Source organism: Acanthisitta chloris, unplaced genomic scaffold, assembly GCF_000695815.1.
Source record: "Acanthisitta chloris isolate BGI_N310 unplaced genomic scaffold, ASM69581v1 scaffold20468, whole genome shotgun sequence".
NCBI classification, from domain to species: Eukaryota; Metazoa; Chordata; class Aves; order Passeriformes; family Acanthisittidae; genus Acanthisitta; species Acanthisitta chloris.
Window position 1 is genome coordinate 595 of NW_008686737.1, and position 18,055 is coordinate 18,649.

Here is an 18,055-nt window from a genome sequence, read left to right on the forward strand (position 1 = left end):
ACCCGGGGGGACAGCCCGAAGGGCTAGTCCGGGTGAATAGTCTTGGAGGATAATCCGGGAGACAGTCCGAGGGAACAGTGCTGGGGGATAGTCCGGAGGCATAATTCAGGAGACAATTCGGTGGAAGAGTCCGGGAGGATAATCCGGGAGACAGTCCCGGGGGACAGTGCGGGGGAATATTGAGGGAGGATAATCCGGGAGTCAGTCCGAGGGGACAGTCCGGGGAGCAGCCGCGCTCGGTTGGCACCAGGACAATCCAGCGGGACAATCCGGGTGGATGCTCCAGGGACCAGCCACGCTCAGTGCTGCGCGGCAGGACCTGAGCTGAATTTATATTCATCTTTTTGTCTTTTTCCTTTAAAATCTTCCTGCTCGGGAAGGTTTTGCTGCCCCCCCCGAGGTCGGGTGGTTGTTTAGGAGGGGGTAGCTGAAAGAAATGGCTCAGCCTGCAAGTGTTTCTGTATCCTTCAGGCTCTCACCCTGCTTCACATGAGCAATGACAGATGCTCAAAGAGATGCTCATTAAGTTGTTTTCAGGATAGGATCCACCATGCTTCTGTCCCATCACGGACTGCTACTTGGTTTGTGGCCCAGTGTTGCTTTTGTGAGATGCAGTTCTGGGGCTTTTCTTCAGGTAGTGAAGAGTGGAGGGAAGAGAAAATCTATTAGAGGGAGGAAGGGCAGATTTGTGAACTGTTGCTTCAAAGAAAGGGAAATATTTCATGCGTTGCAATGTCCGAAGATGCTTTGTTGGAAGAGGACATTTGGGAGTACAAATCCATTAGGAAGCAAAAGCACCAGAGTAATTCAGAGAGCATCTCTGCACCTGTGCAGAGAGTAAGTGATGGTGAGAGCAGGCTGAAAAGAAAGAGGAACAGGAAAAAGAAATGCGTGGAAAAAGCTGATACACCTCAGAAAACGAAGCAGAGGTCACAGCCACATCAGGATATGGGTCAGTGTCCAGATGACAGCAGTGTGCATTCCCAGGGAAGTGTGAGCAGCCTGACAGAGCAGAGCTCACAGAATGCAAAGCCTGTTCATGATGGATACTGTCCCAGCTGCCAGATGCCTTTCTCTTTGCTGTTGGTCCAGACACCTCAATGGCATGTTGATGAATGCTTGGAGACTCCAGGATCCATTGAAAAAGGTATGGATAGAGTAAGAAAAAAGCCTTCAGAGAGAAGTTAGACGCATCCCACATAATGTTGCTGTAAAGCTTGTTTTTCACATTTGGCTCAGAATCTGAGATGGTAGTTGGTATGATTTTTTGGAATGTTATTACTGATCAGTACTATTTTTGTGTGAAACTTTTGGTGCATTGTGGAAATCTGACATGAAAATCTCAGATACTAAACTCGAAACTCTTGAGAGTAGTGATAGAGATTCATGGTTGTTTATCAAGCTCCAGTTTTAGTAGTTTACTGAAGAAACAGAAGATGCATATTTACCAGTTTAAAATTATGAAACCTGTTATTAAGTGTCAGAAAAAAACCTTCAGTTAAGAGGCTGTTCCTTTTGACATCGAATTTCTTTCTCCTCAGGTACAGATGTTGTTATCCTGTATCCATGTTGCTATGTGACTTGTCCAGTTGTCTATGGACATCTGGAAACTGAAATGTGCTATTTTACTGAAAATACTAGCTCCTGATCCAGTATGATTTGGAAATTTTATGCAGAATTAGACACAAACATTCCTGAATCATAACACAACACAGCTTTTTTTTGAGTTCTGTACAAGAGGAGTAAAACTGACACATCACAATTTCTAGTTTCATGGGCAAATAACTGAAGAGATCCAAGTATCCATTATAAGTCCTTAATACACCTCATAACTTTTGAAAAACAAAAAGCATACTGTCAGGAAAGTTGAGTAAAGGCTGCAGCCATTTTCCTTTGTATATATTTGTAACTTTCCTTGAAGTTTCTTTTTCGGAGCAATGAAGTGTGTGAGTCCCTTAATGCTGATTTTGGCAGTGGTTTTAATTTAAGGCAGGTGCGTTAGCAACTCACTTCCATCTCTTATTCCCATAATTAAGGGATGAAAAATCTTTCTGATTAATTTATGCATTCACCTTAAAATCCTCAAGAGTTAGGGTAGAAAATTCTCAACAAAAAAAGGTGTACAGAACAACCACAGATTTTTTTTTTCTGCCATATCAATGCTGAATATTTTTTTCACATAAGTAAATACATGAGGTTTTTTTCCTTCTTAAATTTAATCTGTAGCACAGCAGACACAGTTTGAAATGAAATTTCAGGTCGATTCAGGACTGGGGTTTGGTTTATTTTGTAACATGTCTGGTTTGCTTGCATATGATTTATATTTGAAACACACTGCCCTTGTCTGGTGCTACGGCTCTGAGCCTGTTGCTCACATGTAAAACAGTTCTAATCCAGAAGCCATGTGATGACATGAGCACAGCACTGAAACAGGGTTAACTGTTCTTGTTGTTAAACAGCTCAACCATGGTGCTGTATTAGCAGCTGTTTGGTTTCAGGTTGGAAGTATTCTCACTTCCCAGCTCAGAGCAGGAGGCCTTGGCAGCCTGAAAATGACCTTTTTTCATGCATTCTCTCCTCAATTATAAGAGAAAGCTTTAAATTGTGTGAAACATGTGGTTTGTATTTTAATAGTTATGCCAACTATATTTGCAAAGGTATTAACGTTGTGTCTGTGTGTATCTCTCCTCATAGAGTGTCCTGATGGTTTGCTGTGTACTTCCACCATTCCATCCCACTACAAGCGTTACAGCCACTTCCTACTTGCAGCAAACAGGGCAGGAGAGTATCTTGTAAACTCTTCAACACACACTTTGAAGATGACATGTTCTACTGCTGCAAAACCCAGCTGTTCCCCAAGTCATGTAGAGGAAATCTCACAGAATGAGGAACCATCTGGTGATATAAAACGTGCCACAAACGGTGACTGTGCATTGGTGGTAAAGAATTCACCACAACTGAAGTATCTAAATATAACCAGTGAAAGTACTTCCTTGCTTACAGGTGTTCAAAAACCTCAGCAGACATTTCAGCCTACACAGACCACAGATGAGAGTTGTGAATTTGAATTTTATGATTTTGCATCCTCTCAGGTAAGTGAAATGGGTGAATATCAGTATAGTCAGAAAGATACAGGTCAGCCAAGTCTGCTACAGTCAAAAGTGGACTTAAGTGACTGTGAAATTTCTTATTCTCCACTAAGCACTTTTGAGGAAAGTGAAGAGGAAACTGAGGAGGAGGAGAAGAAAGTAAAAGTATCACAAAATCTGCAGAGCTTGGAAGATAAAGACTCTAATTCTGTGGCATTTAAAACATTTGATGGACTTCTCTTACAGAAGAAACCTCAGCATGAGCATAGCAAAACAGGAAATTTTGTAATAAAAAAACCTCTCTGTGAAGAAGTAAGTACATTGAACCATCAGGATCATTGCATAAGAACTGTTGCTGAGAGTCATGTGAACAGCAAGTCCTGTAACTCAACATGTGTAGACAATCAGCTTCAGCAAGGGGTGGGAGCCACTGGATCCTCTTTTCCTTCTAATTGCAAGGAGGCTGAGCAGCTGGAATTGATTTCCTGTGCTGCCAAAGCAGGTAACACAGAGTCAGGAGGTGCTTTGGATTCTGCATCCCTGAGTGCTACCGAGACATCATTGCTGCTAGGCAGAGAAGATGCTGGCTCTCTTCTGTCACAGAAGAGTAATGTTTTGAGGGAGCCAAGCAAGGTTTTAACTCATACAGATAAAATGACTGCCAGTGCAATTGAAAAAGCAGCTTGCCAGGAGAGTTTGCAGACAGTAGTGGAGAAAAAAGGAACTCTTAATACATCTGCTGTGTGCTTTCCCAGCCCCATCTCTAAATCAGTGCCATCTCTTTCTTTAGCAAGTATGAATGCTAAACCCAGTCCTGCCAAAGAACTCAAACAAATGGACATTGGTGTTTTCTTTGGGTTAAAACCCAAAGCAAAAGAGGAAAGTAAAGGAGAGACGTGTTCGAGTGAGAGAAAACAGATACCAAGTTCAGTAACTCCCAATGGAAAGAGGCCCAGGCAGCAAAAAAGGAAAGCTGAAGGTTCTGTGGAAGATGTAGAAGCAGTTACAGAAAGTCCAAGTAAAAATGGAGCCACTGCAGATAAAAGTTCTGGTGGCCCACAAAGGTGGAGAAAAAAATTTAAAGAACTACCTCCTACAGGTGAAGGACCAAGAAAAAAACATTGCCCTTTCTACAAGAAAATACCAGGTGAGAGGTAACTGCTGTTTTTTGTGGAGGTTAATTAACTTTGGTAGAGTGTTGTGGTTTTTTCCTAATTTTGGGCTTCAGTCTTTTTCCCCTTGCTAACTAATTTCTTCAATTATTTTTAATGTATTACTTGTTAATAGACATGCCTAATTCCTGAATTTAATCCTTTACATTGCTTCAGTTGTGCCTGAAAATAGAGCTGTTGATAGCAATTATTTCCTTAACACTCAGTGAAAAGAATTGAGTTTAATTTTGCATTTGAAATTCAGTAGTATAAGAAATATAACTTAATACAACTGTACAAACAAAGGAAGAAAACTGAGCAGAAGAGTTTAGCTAAGGAAACAGCCAAGAATTTCTCAGAATCTCCTAATGCAATTACATAAATTACAGGATGGTGGTTCAGCATCCTAAAATGCTTCAGATCCTCACAGTTCCATTTCTCACTAAAGGACTGTCTTAGTCTTAGGAAGATACTTGAGGAAGCCAAGCAGAAATGCAGTAGTGATGCTAAGTGCCAAACTAGTGCTTGAAAACTGACCCCTAAGTCTCTGTGGTGCTACAGCAGGATCATCAGTTCTGTGGGCTTAGACAGTGATCCCCATGTATTAAATTTGAAGAGCAGAATCCTATGCATACAATGCAATTTTAAAGCTGCTCTATTGTTATCTGTGTTTGTTCTGAATTTTTCCACTACATTTGAAGTACATTTGACTGTATTTTCTGTGTTGTTAATGATAAGTATTCATCCTTGTGGCCTAGTGTAATTCAGTCTCCCTGAAGTTTTGGGTCTGGTACTTAAACACTTGGGGATTTTTTTTGTTTGTGGTGTTTGGTTTTTTACCTAGCAGACTGCTGTAGCTTTTTTGACTTGCAAATACTTGATGTTCTAGCCTCAAGTGGAGCTATTTCTAGTTCTGGAAGATCTGGGAAATCTGTGTCACATAAAATGAAAAATACTTGAGTGCCATCACTGAATTAGTTCTGTGCACTATTTGGTGGTTTTAAGAAAGTATAAGCCAAAGTCAAAGGACCATTTCTCAGTATGTTGGCATTTTAAAAGGATGCATTTGCAGAGAAAAAGGTTGTCTTCTATACAACTGTCTTTATGCAATATTCTTATGCAAACAGCACCTCACTGAAAGCATACAATGGCAAATCAGTCACATTTCATCTCAGCAGATACATTCAAAACCTCAGATTGTTTGCTTAGTAATTTGCATAATAGTTTGCTTTAAAAGGAATATTAAACACAGAATAATTGAAGAATTGCAGTTTGGTCACAAAGTGCATTCTGTTAAGCTGCACTTAGCTGCTTTATTTTTTGTTAAGATGTTAGTATTTGATTTTAATGCATGCAGACTTTCAAAAAAAGCAGCTGAATGCAGATAAATGTGTTTTACATGCATAACCAGTTGCCAGCTGTGTGGGATGGCAGCTGAACGACTTATTTGGGAGGACTGTGAAGGTATTTGTGTGTGGACACTATGTGAAATTTTTATTTTAATAAGTGAAAACCTCTTTTTGCAACTGTTGACTCACATACAAACCATGTTCATCTTAAATGGCTCCTTCAGCTCTGTGCCCTGTAACTATTACCTTTGCATTGGGAAAAGAAAAACGAACAAAAATAACATCTAATTAGGAGCTGGTTCTGAACTATGGATGTTTACTGACTGGCTTCTCTTCCCTTTTTGCTGTAGGAACTGGTTTTACAGTTGATGCCTTTCAGTATGGAGAAATTGAAGGCTGCACAGCTTATTTCCTTACTCATTTTCATTCTGATCACTACTGTGGGCTAACAAAAAACTTCAGGTTTCCAATCTACTGTAACAAGGTAAGGTTTTCCAAGATTGCTAGAGATTATCAAATCCATCTGCATCTGTGATCACTTTTGTATTGATGGAAGCAAGTGGACAATCAGAGGTTCTACTGCTGGGTCAGTTAGGCACAGTGGATATGTACAGAGGAATCTGCATTTTGCTTGGAAGAAATCCTTAGCCTGATGTGACTAATGAAGACTAGTGAAACTTCCCTGGCTAGATACATGAATAGAATCAGGTGTAAAAGGATCTCTGGAGGACATATAGACCAATCTCCTGTGCAGTGCAGGTCTAACTGCAAAGTCAGGTCAGACAGCAGGAAGCCTTCGTCAGTCAGATTTTGAAAGTAGGCAGATTTCAGTACATCTCTTCGCACCCTGTTGCTGTGCTTACCCACTCTGATGGGTTTTTTCCTAATACACACTTGAAATGTCCTTTTTTGTAACTTGTAGCATGTACTTTTTTATGTGCATCATGGAGAAGAATCTGGCTCCATCTTCTCTCTACCTTCTCTGTAACTTCTCTGTAACTCTGCACTATTCAATAATGTCAGTCTGAAATTAGATGCTGCTTATGCCATCTCTTCTCCACATTAAGTAAATGGAGTTGTTTTAGCCTGGTCCAGTGTGTCCTGTGCTTGAGGCTGCTGAATGGCCAGGACTGCCATGAGCTATTGTATGTCCAGCCAGCACTACTTTACTTGTAATATGGTAGGGCACCTTGCATAATCAACCCATCCAGAGCTTGCATCAAAAGAACTATGATTTACTCTGGAAGTTTCCTGGAATGCTTGTGTCCTATGTTACCCTTGCAGCAGGTGCTTGGGTGACTGCAGTCCTCTGTGATAAGATCCAGGGGCCTGTGACCTAGAAACTTGAGTTGTTTAAAGAAGGATTTAACCATCTCCTCTTCTTGACTTGGCAGTCTGTAGCAGATGTTATTCCCCACCTTGTTTGCTTCCTCTCAATTCCATTCCACACCTGTTGACAGGCTTTTAAAAGTTTGCTTTCTTAAGGTAGCTTTTTCCGGTTTGTTTTTTGAGAGGCGAAATGCTGCAGAAAGACTTGATTGTGCCCAGGACCTTATAGTTTCTTTCTAAGCCGGACTGTCTGGCTTTGAGAGCTTTTGTTTCTAAAATAAACAAACAAACGCTTCTTTTAGCTCTTATTCCTATCCCATTTTAAATCATTTCCCTGTTGCAGATAACTGCCAATCTGGTGAAGAGCAAACTTCGAGTCCAAGAGCAGTTTGTCCACGTGCTGCCAATGGACACAGAATGCATGGTGAATGGGATCAAAGTCTTATTGCTCGATGCCAATCAGTAGGTATCATTGCATTTGTTGGTGAAAATTTGTGTGTTTGAAATGTTAAAGATAAATAGCTCTACAGATACAGTTTATGTTTTCATGATTTTTAGGTTTCAGTGGGTCTGAAACAGTAGGGGTGAAAATGCTTCCCATTCCTTAGCTGGCTTAGTAAAATGCATTTTCACTTCAGAGGTGAATTTGTCATGAAAGAGCCTAAATTTCTTGCAAGTAGTTAGCTTTTGAAATAGGTGAGTTACCTTTGAAAATGAAACAGGCATTTTTGGTAATTTTAGTTTAACGTTATTTTGGTTTGGGTACATTGTGTGAACCACACATAGCTCCATAATTTTTAAGCTTGTTGAGAGATTAAATGATTTTGCTAGTTTGGACACTTTGTTTCTTTAGTGTCTAGTTGGGAACATTGTAAATTCGATTATCAGATATGTTGAGTTTCTGTAACTTCAGCTGATGATAGGGAAATCTTGAGTTAAAGATAAATGTGGTACTTTGAATCCCAGGAGAAGCAAAACCTAGTTAGTGTTTTGAAAATTAAACTTCAAAGAAAGGCCTGTTGAAATCTGAAACAAGACTTCTACTGGATTCAGTGACAAAGGGTGAAATTTTTCTCTGTTCCACTGGCACTATGAGGTGATGCTGCATTTTAAGTTCAATAGCATCTGACTTCCAGCCCTGTGCTCTTGCCATTCAGCTCTTGGTACTGTTTTTGGCCATGGGGTAAAGTCCCTTCCCTGCAGTATATATATATTGACATGCAGGACTGTGTCACAGCTGGTTTGAATATTACTTAATATAGGATTTGTGTATAACTGGAGAGATAAGATTCTGTGAAGTCCTCTGAGAAGCCTTTCTAGGAATGAAGGAAGCCTTGTTGCTTATGCCATTTGGACACTTCTCGTTTTTCCTGTTTGTCTCTCTGATCCTTTGCTTCAATTTAAAAGGCATATAAACCTTAAGTACAAAGTTCAGCTTCTTGGAGAGCTCACCAATTCTGTCATTTTAGCTCTGATTCTTGTCAGTTTTTCCTTCTTTTGAGCTTTCATTTACTCTTCGCAGATGATTCATGGCTAAAATAGCCCCACTCTGGTTTTCCAGAGCTCTTGCCCTTCAGGCAGCTTTGGCAAGCAACTGGAGAAGGTGCAGTGGATTAGTTATTGCCAGTAAGAGAATTGTATTTATATCCAGGGAATTCTGGATGAAGGATAACATTTAAAATCTGCAAATGGAATGTAAAAGAAAATGTTTTAGTAAGTCCTGCAGGAACAAAGATGAATCCTCAGTAATACAATTCTGTTTCTCCTGAATAAGAATGCTGTTTCCCCTTTGAATCAAGTAATGGAACCTCAGAGTTGTACCTGGAAGATGGGCCATCCCAAAAAGGCAGTTAATGCTTGATTGCTTTACTGTTGATTTGGGTTTTTTTCTTCTTTCCATCTCAGCTGAGAGCTCAAGTTTAGCTTGTCTGGACCATAGGCTTAGCTGCAGAATTCCTTTAGAAATCAGGAATCTGGCTAAATCAGGCTGCATAGTAGCCATGATTTAGAATGCTGTTCTGCACACCTTTCTGCTGCTGGAGGGTGATCGATCTCTTAAGGCAGTTTATTAGTACGGGAAGCTGACATAATTTGTATGGGGTTTTTGTCTGTTTCAGTTGTCCAGGGGCAACAATGATCCTTTTCTATCTCCCAAGTGGAACTGTCATTCTGCACACAGGAGACTTCAGGGCAGACCCTTCCATGGAGCGCTGTCCTGCTTTGCTTGGCCAACAAGTCCATACCCTTTACCTTGATACCACGTAAGTTGTCTTCAAAGTGAAATACTGGTTTTTCAATATAACCCTCTTTTCAGTTTAGTAAGACTTGTTATGAACCAAATAAATGTAATTATAAATGACATTCTCTGTTACACAAGAGAATAATAGTGGGTGATGGAAAAGATGCTGAAGTATTTGGTCAGATGACTCTATTATTTATAAGTGGTATTAAATTCTGGGTATCAAAACTCAAACCATGTTCAGCTCTAAAACAAGAGGTTCATAGAGCATTGGTATTCTGTGGATTCCTCTCAGTTATGCAAAGAGGTTTGGGGGAATTCAAAGGGTAAAAGAATGCCAAATGGTTGAATCAGTTGTCCAAGTTTTCATTAGACCTTTCTCTGACTCATGTATATAAAATTGTTTTTCTGTGTGTGATGACTAATGCCCAGCTGCAGGCTCTTATTTCTGTTCCATATGTTTCTCTGAATGAATAATATCTTGCGTTGTGGTTTGTGTGTATGACAGAAAATAGGCATAAGGATGTAATTAGTATGTGATACAAGTATCTAGCTTGAAAGAGCATTTGGTGTTGATAAAGAAGAAACTGTAGAATTTAGCGTCAGAAGGAATGGATGTAGAAAACACTGATGTATTCAGTGTAAATTTTGGTGCAAGAATTTCATCTGGACTCCTCAGTGTTTTGAATAGAAACACTCATTATGTTATATAGTTTTTTATATAGTTTATCTATGTGAAATTTTATAGGAAGACAGTGTCTTTTTCCCTTATTGTGTGCATGAAGTTTTGAGGGCCTTCCTGGCAATTTCAGATGTCTTTTTTCTTATGTAACAAAGTGGTGTATCTTGTTTCCACGCCCCAGGTACTGCAGTCCTGAATACACTTTTCCTTCACAACAAGAAGTCATCCAGTTTGCTGTCAATACTGCCTTTGAGACAGTGACTTTAAACCCTCGGACTCTAGTTGTTTGTGGCACTTATGCCATTGGAAAAGAAAAGGTCTTTTTAGGTATGTAAAAGTAGTGTATTGGATCAAATAACTAAATAAATATATAAGTTAGTGTTAAAAGATCATTTTCTTGAAGATATAAAAGGTTGCTTAGTCTGGATGTTCAGGTATTGTGTAAGGAAATGAAAGATATTTAGTAATCCTACTGCTAGTTTTTTTTTAGTGTTCTAATCAATAAGTTTTAACTTTCTGAAAGAAACAGTTTTCTGCTGTGTTTACAACCCCCCCAAATACACAGACAGTCAGTTTGGATAGTGAATGGATGAACATATTTAATTGATTGTGATGAGAGAATTGCTAAGGGCAATTACAAAACCAAGTAAATGTGGCCTTGATGACATTTTTGTTTTTAATTTCATGTTGTCAAGAAACAGCAAAGGGATATATTTACTCTTACACTTGTATTTATAGTTTCTCCTTTCAAGCTTAAATTACGTATTTCCCTAAATCCTAAAATCACAGAATGGTGTGTGTTGGACAGGACCTTAAGTATCATCTTGTTTCAGCCCCTCTACTGTGGGCAGGGACACCTTTCACTAGACCAGGCTGCCCAGAGCCCCACTAAAATCAATTTTAGCAAAGCATTCCCTGAACCAAAACATATCTTTTCCGACTTAATGAAAATCTTGTGTGCTATGCTTCACTCAGTTACAGCATTAGGAACCAACCTGATTGGCCAAACACATGCTCTAGAGCAGGCAGCTCTGTGCTATTTGTGCTTCTTTGTATATTTAAAGTCATCAAGACTTATTCTCACTGAAATTTAGTCTGTCTTTAACATGGGCTGTTTGTCACATATTCCAAAACCTGCATGTTTCTGGCACCTCTGGAATAAATAGCAGTTCACCTTGGGAGTGTTCTACCAAAGAAATCTGAGTTAGAATTTATCAAGGAACTTCTCCTTCTCTTGCCAATTCTCATACAAAATTCAGCTGCCAAAATGTAGAGGGCAAAGTTTTTAACAGCCATTACAGGTTTCTCTTCTTAATTATAGACTATGAAACACTATGTCTTGTTGAATATGGATGTTTTTCAATAGTAAAAATTATCTAGTTATAATAATCAGAAATATCTCTGAAACAAGCTAAAAAAACCTTCTTAAAATTTTCTTTATCTGATTTCTTCCCAACTAATCCTAAAGCAATTGCTGAAGTTCTGGGCTCAAAAGCAAGTGTGTCCCGTGATAAGTACAGAACCCTGCAGTGCTTGGAGTCAGCAGCTGTTAATTCCCTCATCAGTGTGGACTGGAATGGGACTTTGCTTCATGTTCTACCCATGATGCAAATTAATTTTAAGGTAAGTTCAGAAAATAGACTGTTGATTAACCTGCTGCTAGTCTTACTCTTGGCTCCTCCCAGCCAGTGCTGTTTGGTGCTTTTTAACCTCTTGTCGGATCGTATTTATTTAGTGGAGTTTTGACATGTAGCAATACATTGAGAATGAAATGCAATTAAACATTAATAACTGTCTCTAGACATGATGTGGTGCTGGTAGAAGATAAGATGAGGCTTGTTCAAAGACTTGCTCTTTGCAGGCCTTTTTGAAGTAGATTTATGTAATGACTGCAGGATCTGTCCTAATAGCCACTAATATATTGTGACATGGAGCCCCTGTTTTCGGACTGGCTTTTACCTGGTCCCGTGTAGGAAAAGACTAAAAGGATTTTCTGCCTGTGCGTCTCTGTTTTTAAGCAGCCTGTGAACATGGCCAACTTCCAGTTTGGTCTCTGATAAAAGAGGAATAGAGTTCTCTGTTCTTCTCAGTTCAATTTCCATTTATTTATAACAATATTTTCATGTTGTAAGAGAATATTCTCTCTCTGTGGTGATCAGTTCAGGAAGGATACTGAGATGCTGGAGCAGGTTCAGAGAAGAGCAATGAGGCTGGTGAAGGGACTGGAGCACAAGTGCCATGAGGAGAGGCTGAGGGAGCTGGGGGTGTTCAGCCTGGAGAAGAGGAGGCTCAGGGGAGAATTTATCACCCTCTACAACTCCCTGAAAGGAGGTTGGAGTCAGGTGGGGATTGGTCTCTTCTCCCAGGCAACCAGCAGGAGGACAAGAGGGCACAGACTCAAGCTCTGCCAGGGCAGGTTTAGGTTGGAAATCAGGAAGAGATCTTTTACAGAGAGGGTGATCAGGCATTGGAATGTGCTGCCCAGAGAGGTTGTAGGTTCCCCATTCCTGGAGGTTTTCAAGCTGAGACTGAATGTGGCACTTAGTGCCATGGTCTAGTAACCACAGTAGGGTTGGACTTGATGATCTTGGACGTCTCTTCCAACCTTGTTGATTCTATGATTTACTTGAAAATTGGTGAGAACTCAGATATAAACAAATGCACACATTGAGTGAACTGTGGGACACCTCATATATTGCATATTTAGTTTTCCCACCCACACAATCTTCTCTAATATTTGTAGCAAAATTAAGTAAAAGTTTATTTTAAAACATTATCTCATCTAAGTTTACTTAAAATGCACATTTTGGTTGAGATTTGATACTGTGAATTTTTGTTGTTCAGAGTTTTTCTTGGAATTTCTTAGGAAAGGTGACTGATTCCTGAGGGAAAAGAAGATTTTTCTAAACAGACTACAAAATACCAAATAGCATTAAGGGGAAGCAGCAGGCTCTAGATTAAAGGTAACCTGTAAGAAAGAGAAAAACAGGGGTTGTTTATGCCTTACAGACTTGGATTCATTTTCCTGTTTTGCTTCAGGCCTGCTGTGCCATCTCAAGCAAATCCTTCAGAGCAAGATGGTATTTAGCTGCAGGAGTAGTCAAGGTCAGAGTTGACCTAAAAAGGAGAAAAAGAGGATATATGGTTTGGATGGGAGCTGTGGGAGATGGAACTTAGTATCTTAGTGTTTTAACTTTGCTCTACAATGTTTTCCGTTGTGGGGCAGAAACTGAGTAATGGAAATGTGTGTGGTTTTATTTTTAATGTGTTGTGTTGTCGTGATCAGTAATGTCTTTTAGTTTCTTCTGCAGATTTCTGGGTTGTTATGTGATGCTGCTGTCACCTGTCCCAGCACGTGTGGCACACTCGTGTAGCTGGACTTCCAGGGTGGGATTATACCACAAGGATGTCAAGAATACTATAATTCTCACAGAGAGGCAGTTGTGTCATGCAGGGTCTCACCTCTGAGAACGGGAGGTTCTAGACAAACCTGCAGTGTGATGGAAGCAATGCCTGGATCCTGGAAAGGGCCAGGAAGGATTAGAGACACAGTGATGAGTCCTGGTCTAACAGCATGGCTCTCTGTGCTGGGGCTTTGGCTTGAGGTTTGAAGTTGCTGAGTGCTGTCATTAGCAATGTTGTGCCCATATAATCTGGGCATACTGGGAAGACATCCAGTGAGGCCAGCAGCCAGATGAGTGCCTGGGTGTGAAGTGTGATCAGTAAAATGTGGAGAATATTAAATGCTTAAAGATGAGTTCATATGACCATTTATCTTACTTTTGCCCGTGAACTCAGCAAAGACAGTATTTTAAAAATAAATGATCTGATCGCTTACAATCTTGTTCTAGTTAAAGAGTGATGAGTGATATCATCCTGTTTATACAGACCATGTCAATGTTGACGCCATCATCTCCAGTTGCATGTTTTTGTCTTTTGTTGGACTATACAGGTTTTTTCCTGATTTACTGTCTCATTGCTGGGAAAGCCAGAATGTTTTAGTGATCCTCATTGCTAAATGCCAATGCTTTCATTATCTCTGGGTCTCCTCTGCCTCTTCTGTCTTACTTGATCCTTAATCCAAAAACACAATCCTGCTTCTTAATTGGGCTAATTTGCTGCTTGTGTAGTTTCAGCTGTGAACTCATAGATCCCTGAAATAATGAATAAGCTTTTTGTGTTATTGTATTACTGTTGGATTGGTTAGGGGTTTTATGGTTCTTTTGTGCTTTTTCCCATGGATAGCTCTGGCTTTTTTGAAGAGTTTGGTTATTAGGAGATGTGTGAGCACTTTCCTCAGGTGCTACCACGGTCATATTCTTAATGAGCAACAGGTACATAAATGTTAAAGAAAAGAAAGAAATGCTGTCTACTTTTTCATCTATGTGAATTTAAAAGTAAAATATAAAAATAAACCATGAATTGCTGCAATATTGCAAAAAAATAAATCAGAGCTGTAGTACTTCACTGTGGTCTTTAGTTTTCCCCCAGTAAAATACAGGGATTGTTGTGTGTACTGACAAATAGGTGTTCCTGGATGAGCCAGATGAGTTTCAGTGGTGTTAGGGCTGATGGTAAATTAAATATTTAACCACATTTGAGTCTTTTCCTACCTTGTGGAAGCTGTGTGTGTATACTGCTGACTTTAGCGATGCTGGAGATAACAGGCTGTCATGGTGATTGAGGGAGGCTGATTTAGCAATGAAATATATTTTCCATTTTAAAGGGATGAAGGTTAGAACAGTGTTGGCTAAAGCAGTCAAAGAAGAAATTGGAATGTGTATTTAAAGTGGACTCGTTATAAATAAACACTGCAGTGAAGTGTTTTGGGGAAAAAGGCCATCCTCCTCAGATGCATGCCATGGGTTTTTTGCAACTAGTTTTTGTACCAATCAAAAATTGAGGCTTCTGCCACTTGTATATGCAGTGGAAGATTTCCAGAGAACTGAGGTCTCTGAGTCTCTGCACCTCTTTTATGTTGTTTAGCTCAGTAATGTCTTGTACTAGCACTGAGGTGAGACTTTCAGAAGTGCCTATGATTGAAATGCACAAAGAGCTTTTTATAAGGTTGAATCTTACACATCCTGAAAGAGTCACATCCTTAATGTGAATGTTGAACACTTGATTTATAACAAAATTTGAAAGCAGATTAGCGTTGGTTGATATAATAATCATTGGATTTGAAGTACTATATTTAAACTTCATTAAAGGGGAGCAAATATGTGAATAATTACCTTAAGATATGTTAATCTTCCCAAAATGAAGTGTGAAGGAGAACTGGACTGTTACAGTTACACCTTTAATCTAGTGAGGATTTAACATTTGCAGTGAATCAAGAGTCATGGCAGTGAGCCATAATTCCTGCTACTGCTGCTGAATGTGTGCTGTGGTAGGCTTATTGTTACTCTTCTATGTGCCACTTTGATGGATTCTGCATGTGGCTACTGGACATTGTGCTGAAGGTGCTGTTAGATGTGGCATTGTCACAGGCAGCTCCTCTCTGCCCTGTGTCTGTTCTGGCAGAGCCTGTCTGTCACCCTCTGCCCACCTTTTTTTAATCAGTCTTTAGTTGGTATTCCTCTCCTCGTGGTAGGCTTATTGTTACTCTTCTATGTGCCACTTTGATGGATTCTGCATGTGGCTACTGGACATTGTGCTGAAGGTGCTGTTAGATGTGGCATTGTCACAGGCAGCTCCTCTCTGCCCTGTGTCTGTTCTGGCAGAGCCTGTCTGTCACCCTCTGCCCACCTTTTTTTAATCAGTCTTTAGTTGGTATTCCTCTCCTCCTCCTAATATAAAGTTCATGGTTCTGAGTTCTGTAACCTTGTAGGACTTTCAAATTGATAATGTGCCTTTAAAATTTTATACAGGACATATGAAATTGATTTTCTGTTTTTAACTGGAAGTAATACTGACTCCAGGAATAGGATTTTACATTCCTTATGCTTGGGAACCTTTTCAAGTTAATTTAGGAATGAAAAGATGAGAGGTGGTTTCCTTCCTATCATGAATGGAGATGTGGTAAAACATGGGTTAGTGCTCAGAGCAATACTCAACTCATGCATTGGCTCACTGTGGGTTTTTTGGGTAACTTAATTAACTCTGGGTGCTTCTGGGCAGAAGCAGTGAGAGGATCTCAGTGGCACTTCAGATTAACCAAGTGATTTTGCACTGAAGCTTTCACTGTCTCCTGTCTCCACTCAGCTGCTAGAGTACTGACCCCCAGCTTAGAGGAGGAAATGAATGACTTGGGGAGCAAGATTCATAAGCAGATGTTGTTATGCCTTCTATGTTCTATCTATAATGCAGAGCTGTTCATATGTGCTTAATTCAGATGACGCAATTGAGATCCTAAAGGACAAGTTGTTTTGCATATGTAAATATTTGCCATTAATAATTTCAAGGCAGATGGTATTTTCAATTAAAAAGTTAATATCAAAATATGAAAATAAAACTTAGCCTGAAGTGTCTCCATCATGAAATTTCCAACCATTAGACAAACAAAGTATTTAGTGGGATTAAGTACATGCTATATTTTTTTTCGCAGGCCTTGCAAGATCACTTGAATAAGTTTTCTGAAAATTTTGATCAGATTCTGGCTTTCAAACCTACTGGGTGGACCTACTCTGATTCATGCCTTTCTCTGGTGGATATCAAACCTCGGACAAGAGGAAAGATCACCATATATGGTATGAGAGTGGCAAAGATTCAGTGCATTTAACTCTGTGTGGATGCTTTTCATATTTTTATTCTGGAAACTCCTACTGATTTTTGTAACTGCTGCTTTTTCTGGTAGCTCATTAAGAAACTGAACAGGTCTCTCCGGGAGAGATCTGTGACCTGAGTAATCAAGAACACTGTAAATGCAGATTTTTACATACATTTTGCACCTGTCCTCCTCATGCATAGAAAGGCTTTCATCTGATACAGGTGGAGACTTCAAGGGTGGAGCCTTGGCCTGAGTGATGCTGGTGGCAGTGCAATTCCAGAGCCAAGACTTCATTCCATGTCTTACTTGTTTCTGAGATACTGGATTTTCCTTTCAGTTCTTATCCATGGGTGGAGTTGAATCTCTTAACATTTATTTAACCATGTGCTTGGTGTAGCTCAGCTTGCACTGATGAATGACTTGGCAACTTAATGCAAGGAATTCTTCTAGAAGGAAAATTGGGACTTTTGTTTTACCTTGGCTATAAACTTTATATCCCAAATAGGAATTAAAAAAACCCCTTTATCTAAATAATTTATTAGCTGGAAGGTTTGCAAAAGTGCTTTGGCAAGAAGCTGAGTAGACTGACAGATCTGTGATGTGTTTCATTTCAGGGATTCCTTACAGTGAACACAGCAGCTACGTGGAAATGAAGCGTTTTGTTCAATGGTTGAAGCCACAGAAAATCATCCCCACTGTAAATGTTGGTGACTGGAGAGCCAGAAGCATGATGGAAAAGCATTTTAGAGACTGGATGATTGAGGGCAGTAGGCATAAATAAATAAAAGGCAGAATGTCTGTTTCAAAGGGGGTAGGCTGGAGTGGGAATTGTGAATTCTGTGAGTTTTATTTATCTCCTTTTTCCATGGAGCTTTCTTCAGGGAGGACTAAGCTGCCATTCTCCAAGAAAAGCTGAATTTGGGAAAAGAAAAAGAAAAAGGCACCTGGCTTTCTTGTGTATCTACTCCTCTTTTTTCTCCCATAACTTAAGTTTTTTGATGGTGCATATTTCAGGTTATTTTTATCTTATTCCTTTTTCCCTGTTCTTAATTTTCCTCAGATAATGGAGATGCACAGATAACTAATGCTGGGGATGAAACTGTCTCCAGGTTAATAATTTCTGAAAATAAGTTATTGTAATAAATGAAATTATATTAAGCTTATGTCACATGCTGTCAATCCAGGCTTCAGAGAAGCTCTTTTCATGAGGTAGAACCGTCTATTGTCATTTAAATCTTGTAAACAAAACTCACCTTGTGAGAAAGGATTGGCTGAGGCTCTTAACAGCATGTACTTCAGAAAATGGTTTTTATAAAAGACTTTGCTACCTGTATTCCTCTCAAGATGTTCTGCTTTTTAAAATCTTTTTTTAAAAATAAAGAATATATATGATACCTGTGTGTTCTCTCTGAGCAAAATGCATTTCTCTTCAGTGCTGCAGTTGCTAACTTGAGAAACTTGTCTGCAATATCTTTGAATGTGCTCTTGTGTGCTGCTTGTCTGAGGT

The 18,055-nt window shown here is 39.6% G+C and overlaps 1 protein-coding gene across 1 annotated transcript; it reads left to right on the plus strand.

Moving 5' to 3' along the window:
• Positions 1-732: 732 nt before the first annotated feature.
• On the plus strand, positions 733-17,431 carry DCLRE1A (DNA cross-link repair 1A). The gene is made up of 9 exons (XM_009080306.1): positions 733-1,147; positions 2,695-4,236; positions 5,940-6,073; positions 7,262-7,380; positions 9,036-9,179; positions 10,021-10,166; positions 11,308-11,462; positions 16,387-16,528; positions 17,163-17,431. The coding sequence occupies exons 1-9, from the start codon at positions 733-735 to the stop codon at positions 17,327-17,329; spliced, it is 2,964 nt and encodes a 987-aa protein (XP_009078554.1). The 3' UTR covers positions 17,330-17,431.
• The last annotated feature ends 624 nt before the right edge of the window (positions 17,432-18,055 follow it).

What these genes read in the sequence shown, in the direction of transcription:
- DCLRE1A (XM_009080306.1), top strand. Translation starts at nt 733, where the DNA reads ATGTCCGAAGATGCTTTGTTGGAAGAGGACATTTGGGAGTACAAATCC. An exon ending in TCCAGGATCCATTGAAAAAG is followed by an intron (nt 1,148 to 2,694) that starts GTATGGATAGAG and finishes CTCTCCTCATAG; the next exon opens with AGTGTCCTGATGGTTTGCTG. An exon ending in ACCCTTTACCTTGATACCAC is followed by an intron (nt 9,180 to 10,020) that starts GTAAGTTGTCTT and finishes TCCACGCCCCAG; the next exon opens with GTACTGCAGTCCTGAATACA.